We start from the raw sequence: 8,674 nt of genomic DNA on the forward strand, positions 1-8,674 counted from the left end.
CAGTTGGAGCGGTGTGTGTCCAGTTGGAGCGGTGTTTCTAATTTTACTGGAATCAATCTGAACTGGTTTTCTTACTGGTTCCCCACAGCATCTGGCACTGGGAATCCATATCGGCGCAGACTCCTCCGTAGCAGTACGAGGCGCCGCTCCGGCAGGCCTCTCCGTTCTGCAGGAACACATTGGGGGGGCAGTGAGGGGCGGAGCCTGTGCAGTACTCAGGTAGGTCGCACTCTCCCAGCGGCTCCCGGCACACCGAGCCCGCAGCGCGCAGCTGAACCCAAGAAGAAGAAGAAGACGCGTTAGCGAGATTCTGGTTAAACCAGTCGAGTTTTATTTGTGGACCTGGAGCCTGGCTCACCTTACAGTCCTCACAGCAGATACCGTCTGAGGAGCACTGAGCTCCAGGAACCAGCTGGCAGGTGGAGGCGTTACAGCACGGGTCATCACACTCCTAACCAATCAGAGCACAGCGTCAGCAGGAAGAACCAGAGGCTGATTCACAATTTAATAATGCTATTATTACTGACGCATTTAAGGTGGGCTGGTGAATAATTAAGCTGCTAAGGAGTGCAGGTGCTTATTTAAGGTGTCCAGGTGTGTACCTCCAGCAGGCCGCAGTCACACTCCTCTCCTTTCTCCACGTACAGGTTCCCGCAGCGCGGTCCGCCCAGCAGGCGGTCGGGCTGCGGCACGTTGAACAGACACATGCCGCCGCCGTGCAGCAGGCTGACAGACAGATCTGCGGCGCTGCAGCTGCTGAACTGCTGACCTGGCATGAAGCTGAGGTCAGAGGTGAACAGGTGAGCCACAACACAGGGAGATCAGACAGGCTAATCCTGTTAGCCACGACCGCCAGCCACGCAGGCCAGCAAACACTTCCTACTCGGACAGGAAGGTTCTGCAGTATCTGCTCAAAAACTCAGCAAACTGAAGCTGTAGGAAGGCCTTTATTTGACCTTTGACCTCCTATCAGCTGAGGTTTTAACAGTTAGCACTAATAGCTGCACCGGTCTGATGTTAATATCTGAATCGGTCCCGACATTTAAAAAAATTCTAGATCGATTATTATGACAATGTTACCAACCCATGAGGGCAGATCTAGTCAGTCTAATTCTATGCTTTATTTATTTTACTCTATATTTATTCTTTCTAATTGCACTTTGATCCATTTGAAAGAAAACTTGTTTCAGTTTATTTCACGTGTCTGACCAGGTGAGTCCGTTTAGGATTTATTTCACATTAGCTGTTATACTTCTAACTGCACCGACTGAACAGCTTAAAGGTTTTTACATGTTTGATGTAATTTAAGTGAGCTGTACTGGTGCAGAGTTGGCAAATACATTTAAAAATCAATACATTTGTGTCCGTTTAAAAATAAAAACTCTAAATCAATTAACTTCTGTATCAACAGTTGACAAACACTAGCACTGGTTTTAGCTGAGAAGTTGTCAACATAACAGTCATAACAGAAATAAGTGCCTCTTTAGACTGGAAGGTTCTGGTTCTGACCCGGTTGACGGCTCCATGATGCATCCTCCGAGGCGGGGCTCGTTGTCGCAGGAGCAGCGGCGCTCGGCCGTGTCGTGCCTCATGCCCAGATTGTGTCCGAGCTCGTGGGCGACGGTGGAGGCCACGCCCAGAACGCTGACCAGGTGGTCCTGAGGAACGGAGACAGGTCAAACAGGAAGTGGGCGGGTCAAACAGGAAGTAGACAGGAAGTGGAGGGGCGGAGTGGGCCTCACCACGTTGACGCCTCCGGATCGGTCCCTGGAGCACATGGAGGACTGGGACGCCATTCCCACAGTGGTACCGTCAAACGACTCACCCCTGTTCGGGTCAGACAGAGCGCTCAGGTCCGGACCGGACTCTCTAAGGTCCAGATGGGACTCGTTAACGTCTGCACTGGACTTTTTAATGTCTATTTAATCCATAATAATAACTTGTGTCTTCAGGTAAGACAGAGTTTATACACGGAGTTCTAGCTCTAGTAGTTTTCCACATATAAGCAGAAGGATAAAACGATTAATTGTGATTAATCGAATATGGGAACTCGATTATTCATTAACTGGAATATCAATGCTGTAAAACGGCCATTTGCTAACAAATGACACTCAGATTAAAGCTTTTCAGATTAAAAACCTTTTCAGTCGGTAAACCTGTCTCACCTGAACTCCTCTGGTTTATATCCTGCTCAATAAATCTTCAGTTAAACCCCTTTGCATCCAGTTATTAATCTGTTAATCCAATAATAATCCCCAGATCAGCTCTACTCTGTATTAATGCTCAGCTTTTCATGTTGATGTTAGAAAGGTTTTTTAGTTGCAGATTCTTCCTCTTTTATCTCCTTTTAGGTAATGAAATGCCAAATTTCTCATTAAAAAGTGATTTGTTTGAATGTATTTCTAGTATTGAGTAAAATAAGTTTAAATGGTTTCATTAAGAGGGCTGCACAGTGGCGCAGTTGGTAGAGCTGTTGCCTTGCAGCAAGAAGGTTCTGGGTTCGATTCCCAGTCTTTCTGCATGGATTTTAGGTGCCCCTAGGTGTGTGTGTGCATGGTTGTTTGTGTTTCTGTGTTGCCCTGCAACAGACTGGCGACCTGTCCAGGTGACCCCGCCCCCCACCCAGAACACCACCCGGAGAGGCAGCAGCAACCCCCAACCCCACCAAGGTGCAGAGAAAATGGATGGATGGGTTTCATTACAAAAACACAGAATGTGGTGATTTTTAAGTCGATGACTAAATGAATCGTTAGCCATCTGTTAAAAACCCCAAAACATTCAAGGATTTTAAGGTGACTGTGTTCATAAAGAGAAAATGTTGTTAAATTTTCAAACTTTTAAGGACGTCAGGGCCTGATGGGAACATTTTAGCCCTTCTGTCTCTGGGTGTCGACAAAGCCCGAGGGACTTAAATAAACCAGGAGCTTTTATTTTGAAGGCATACATGATGAGCTGGGCGTTGTCATGGCGAAGGCGTGGCAGCAGCTCTCTGCTCCTCCACTCCAGGAAGTTGTTGAGCGTGTCGGTGGCGCTCCTCTCCACCCGGATCTTATTGCGGTCGCTCCAGACCTCCAGGCCCGTCAGCGCCACCCGGACCTTCAGCGGCCGGTAGAACTGAAACAGAGAGCGGGGCGGTTCTGTTGGACCGGAGCGGAGTGGACGGGACCGGACCGGAGCGGGACTCACCCAGTCCACCTGGTTGGCCACGTCCAGCAGCCGGTACACGATGGTCTGGTTGTTCCTCTGGTAGTTCAGGAACTGGAGGGAAAATGTTATTTTAGATAATCTTCTGGAGGAAACAAATGAATTTCTGAGCTCCAAAAGTCAAACAATTTGGAGAAAAAAAATTAAGAAATCTTCCAGTTTTCTAGAAACCTTCTGAGACGGACCCTCACTGACCTCCTGATGGTCTGCCACCAGCACCAGCTCCACGTGTTTGGTCTCAGACAGGATGTCTCTCTTGGTCTGCGGGGAAACGGAGCGGGGTCAGGGGTCAGAGGAGGAGCGGAAATGGAGTGGGGTCAGAGGTCAGAACAGGAGTGGGCAGAGAAACGGCGGCTCACCCGCTGGCTGGCGGTGCGGCTGGAGGACGGAGGACCGGGCGTGTGTGCCACGGCACAGCCTACCGCCGCGGCGCCCTCCAGAGGACCGGCAGAGAACAGCAGGTGAATGTCTTCCTCCTCTCCTCCTCCCGGCTCCTCCAGCCGCTCCCTGACCTCTGGCTGCAGCTCCAAGGTCACGGAGGAGTTGAGGACAATTACGCCGCTGCAGGAAAGAACGCCGTTGATCAAAGTATTCAACCGCAGAAGAAGAAGAGACTGATTTCATGAGTTAAGTTTCCTCCATTGCAGGCTGCAGCAGGAAAGAAGCATCAGATTAAATCTGCTGAGGAGAAAATCCTCAGAGAAAGGCTGGTTCCTCAGGCCAGTCGAAGCGGCGCCTCCTGGTGGCCGCATGTGGGAACGGCCACTGGGAGGTTTTAGGTATGTCCTTGCTTCAGTCCAGCTGATTTCAATCGATGACTGATTAACAGGCGTTTGTTGAACTGCAATCAGCTGAATCAGGCACATTAAAGCAGGGAAACCTCTAAAACATGTAGGACAGCGAGCCTTGAGGACCAGGGTTGGGAAACTCTGCTGCACAGTATATTATTATTCCTGTTTGTTATTTACAGATTTTCACAGTTATTGTGCGAACCTCTGCTGCTGCTGTGTCAGCAGGGCAACAGAAGCCGTTTCTATTCTAATCCAGGACATTTCTCCAGCTTAAAGTCAGTTTGGTTTTATTTGGGTTTTCGTTGCTGCTGAAGGTTTCAGAACGCCGACCGTTCCCGTCTCAGTTTTGGTTCTGGTGGTTTCACCGTTAGAGGGATTATTTGAGGATTTCTGTGTTTCCAGGTAATCTGGATAATCCCAGCTGAGCAGAAAAAGCTCCACATCATAGCTGTAACAGTTTCCTCTGTGCTGAGTCGCTCTGGCCCAGAAAACCTTAGAACCCTCTGATCCCGCTGCAGATCAGAGGTTCGCTAATCGGATCAGGTGGACCTGCAGGAGAACCGGGACACAAAACGCCCAGAAATACGAAGAGCTGCTGAGCAACCGTGAACAAAACTCTGGTTCTGGACCGGACCGCCTGAGGATTCTTAAACTGAGTGACTCAGCAGAACCGAGCCGTAGTGGATGAGTCAGCAGATTTCTGCAGCGTCAGCAGAACCAGATCGATGTTGGGAAACTAGAGAAACTTCCTCAGTCCAACAGCAAGAGGCTGAACGCAGAGACGCAATGGTTTAATTCATTAGGATTATTAATCTGAAACCAAGAAAATATCTTCAGTCACTGTTCTGTCTGAACAAACCAGAACCAGAACTTTTCCTTTAAACACCACCCCCCCTAACTTTTCATTTAGAATATTCGATCATATTTTAATCATAAAGACCAGAATTTATCTTTAATCTGGTCTTTATCATTAAAGACCAGATTAATCATAAACTAACAAGTTAGCAGAGTTAATGCTCAAGTGCTAATTATAAACGTTAGCTCCACTAATGATAAATTGCTACACCGATGTGTGAGTATGTGGAAGCTAATGCTAAAGCGCTATACTAACATGGTATTTAGTGGCAGCTAATGTTAAAGCGCTATACTAACATGGTATTTAGTGGAAGCTAATGCTAAAGCGCTATACTAATATGGTATTTAGTGGAAGCTAATGCTAAAGCGCTATACTAACATAGTATTTAGTGGAAGCTTATGCTAAAGTGCTATACTAACATGGTATTTAGTGGACGCTAATGCTAAAGTGCTACACTAACATGATATTTAGTGGAAGCTAATGCTAAAGTGCTATACTAACATGGTATTTAGTGGACGCTAATGCTAAAGTGCAAATCATACATAGTCTTTCTGCTAACGCATCCTCTGAAAGCAGAGGCTGTTGTTTTAAACAAAGAAGTAATTTTTCAGCATTTACATAAATCAAACCTGGAAAATATCAAAAGATAAATCCTTTATTTCCTCAGACAGAGTGGGAACTGTGGGAACAGAACCCTGGGTCTGTGTTTGGATCAGACTCCGGGGCGGTACTGACCGGAGTCCAGAGCAGGTGCTCAGAGCCGCTCTGGAGTGCGGGAATCCCCGGATGCTGCCGTGGTAGTAGCAGTGAGTCTGCAGGCGACACAAACACATCGACATCAGTCACAGCCGGAGAACCCGAAGGGACAAACCGGGCCGGAGAACCCGAAGGGACCGCGGTGCGTTCACTGACTCACCACAGGCTCGGCCGGCACAGACACTCCGGTTCCATTGGGGAGGTAGAAGAAGATGTTGGGTGGTCTGGGCAGCAGGTTGCTGCGCGAACAGAGAGGATTAATGGTTCTGAATGGGTCCAGACGGGCAGCGTACTGGTACGGTACCACCCTGGTAGCGAGACCAGTACCGGTACTTACTGGTTCTTCTCCAGGTCCAGTAGGAGGCGCTGTCCTCCCACCTCCAGCTCACACAGCAGCTTATCAGGATGGCCGTCCTGAAAACGCACAAAACGGGTCAGAACCAGAACACATGCCAACCCACAACCACAAAACAAGGGTCAAAGGTCAATCTAATGCCACACCAGCTGCGGTTTCACTAACCACATAAATGCACAATTTGACATTTCTAAAATAATGCAAACACTTCGAAACAAACAGCGTTTGTTTGATAGCTTAGGTCAGTGGTACCCAAACTACGGCCCGCGGGCCGGATCCGGTCCGCTCCACATTTGGTCCGGTCCCCTGAACAATACCAGAGAGCATTTAGATTTTTTTTCATATATCGTATCTTCCAGACTATAAGCCGCTACTTTTTTCCTCAGCTTTGAACCATGCGGCTTATATGTGTATTTTTCTTCAACCACCAGGGGGCTCTTTAGCAGGAAGTGAATCATTGGAAGTCAAAATTGGAAATCAAAGAAGAAANCATGCGGCTTATATGTGTATTTTTCTTCAACCACCAGGGGGCTCTTTAGCAGGAAGTGAATCATTGGAAGTCAAAATTGGAAATCAAAGAAGAAAGCGCCCATTAATACGGAATTAGGTTTTAATAGAGAATTGAAATGTGAGAATGTTGTTGATCAGTTAAATAAGCATTATGGGGAAAAAGAAGATTTTTCGTTTTTTAAATAAGAGTGGGATCATTATGAGAATTTGAGGTATAGATATTAGGATCCAGTAGATGGCAGTAGTGCAACAATAATGGATGTAAGCTGCTGTTGAAATCTAAAGAAGAAGATGATGACAAAGAAGAAGAAGAAGAAATTGCCTATTTTCATTTAGCTCATGCTAGTAGCAACACGAAGGATCAGCACTTTTACTGTTACAGTTTCCGTTCGGAAACTACCGTGTACAGTTCAGTTAAATCTAAACTTGGCAACTTTTTCTTTTTCAACCGTAATAAATGTGATATTCGATTGATCTGTTATGACTTAGATGTTGGCTGTCCGCCCCTCTGCTGCATCGCTGTGGAAAACCTGGAGCGGCAGAGAAATCTGCGGCTTATAGTGCGGAAAATACGGTATTTATTTAATAAACAGTGTTTTTTCCTGGATTTTTTCTGTGAAGAACCCAGAGAGGGTTATTTGATTGTGCTTTCTGGAAAACAATATTTTTTTTACATTTAGGCTCCTGCAAACGTCACTTTTTCTGTTACAAACTGACTCCGGCCCCCCAGCAGAGAAGGGAAAGTTATGTGGCCTCACAGGAAAAGGTTTGGGGCCCCTGGCTTAGGGAATCCTGAGCTATCTCTGTAGCTATGCTGCTGCAGGTTTAGGCTGCTGGAGGACAAACTGTCCACTCCTCACTTTGCTACTTTCTCTCTTCACTTTTGCATTACCAGCTGAGCTCATTGGAGGAGCTGCTGCTCAGAGCACAGCTGGTAGAAACGCTGTTAAAGGGTTAATGGAGGAGCCATGTTGGGATGAATTCCAGGACGGAGCTTCAGAAAGACCAGGACATTTTATAGACGGGTGACTTTTAGTTTTGCAGGGCCACTTCCTGTGTTGCCACAAACACCCCCAACTTTTTTAAAGCCTTGGACTCCGGTTACTTCCTCTTCCGTCTCCACTGCGGATCTTCACAAACCGATGCTCTTCATTTTCAGACTCCTTTACCTGGTGAGTCTGTTACCTTGTTGCAGCGCTGCTTCATGTCTAAACCTCTCATCTGATCGCTCACTAATGCTCATCAATGTGTTGTTGGTGGCACTCCGTTGGGATTCTGCCATTAACAGCCACCAGGCTGCACACTGAGGCCAAGCAATAATCACCCCACTGAAAAGGTAAAACAATTATTTTTGATATAAAAGGAAAACACCTGATAGTGTCTGGAGCAGAAACTGGAACCAGTCATTTTCTGCACCGTCCCACCTGGATGGATGCAGGTGTTTTCCAGGTTCCTGTACTTCCTGCCTGAGCTGCAGGTTCAGATACTCTGAGGTTTACTGGTGAGGAGCAGATACAACTGGAAAGGTGAAACTGGGAGTGCAGCTCTCAGACTGGTTCCTCCCTGTCTGCAAACACGATGAGCCAATATTAGCAAACACACTCCTCCCTCAGATTTGGCTTTCTTAGCCTGCAGGTTATTATTTATCTGGAAGAGGAGACACGGGAACAATAGGATGCTAGAAGTAAAATATAGATCGTCCGAAAGAAATGCAGAAAACTGGCGCCAAATTCACAAAGAATCCTGAGAATAAGAGCAGATTCTAGTGAGAAACTCGGTTTCCTTATCGCTGTGGGCGTTAGCTTCTGCAGTTCATGCCAAGATCGTTTCCATTGTGTATTAATGCAGATTAAAGCTTAAATTACTAAAATATGCATCTATAAGTGTTATTAGAGGAGAGCTCAAAGATATTATTGGTAAATATCGGTTTTTATCGGTCATAACATCATAATCAGATATCAATATCGGCCCAGATTCAGCTTCCAGAGGGAGAACAGCAACATTTACACTTAATTAGAACCACAGAAGAAAACTGATCAATCTGCTGATTCATGAGCAGGACGGGTAGATACTGGACAGGAAGCACATCAGACCAGACCCGTCAGCGGACCAGTTAGCGGACCAGTTAGCGGACCAGTTAGTGGCCCCGTCAGCGGACCAGTCAGCGGACTAGTTAGCGGACCAGTCAGCGGACTAGTTAGC

The 8,674-nt window shown here is 46.8% G+C and overlaps 1 protein-coding gene across 6 annotated transcripts in view; it reads right to left on the reverse strand.

Moving 5' to 3' along the window:
• The window catches only part of adam15 (ADAM metallopeptidase domain 15), a 28,389-nt gene that overhangs the window by 10,198 nt on the left and 9,517 nt on the right, over nt 1-8,674 (reverse strand). For all 6 annotated transcript variants that reach the window (XR_001659409.1, XM_016663435.1, XM_016663433.1 and 3 more), the window contains exons 3-14: nt 5,945-6,021; nt 5,768-5,846; nt 5,587-5,663; nt 3,564-3,765; nt 3,400-3,465; nt 3,187-3,258; nt 2,945-3,114; nt 1,743-1,827; nt 1,510-1,658; nt 603-780; nt 359-451; nt 76-271 (exon numbers count right to left, since the gene is read on the reverse strand). Coding sequence is in view for 5 of the 6 variants with exons in the window: in XM_016663435.1 (XP_016518921.1) it covers nt 76-271; nt 359-451; nt 603-780; nt 1,510-1,658; nt 1,743-1,827; nt 2,945-3,114; nt 3,187-3,258; nt 3,400-3,465; nt 3,564-3,765; nt 5,587-5,663; nt 5,768-5,846; nt 5,945-6,021 (1,444 nt within the window). In the remaining variant the exon portion in view is untranslated. The remainder of the gene's footprint in view (nt 1-75; nt 272-358; nt 452-602; nt 781-1,509; nt 1,659-1,742; nt 1,828-2,944; nt 3,115-3,186; nt 3,259-3,399; nt 3,466-3,563; nt 3,766-5,586; nt 5,664-5,767; nt 5,847-5,944; nt 6,022-8,674) is intronic.

Source organism: Poecilia formosa, unplaced genomic scaffold, assembly GCF_000485575.1.
Source record: "Poecilia formosa unplaced genomic scaffold, Poecilia_formosa-5.1.2 Scaffold420, whole genome shotgun sequence".
Classification (NCBI taxonomy): domain Eukaryota; kingdom Metazoa; phylum Chordata; class Actinopteri; order Cyprinodontiformes; family Poeciliidae; genus Poecilia; species Poecilia formosa.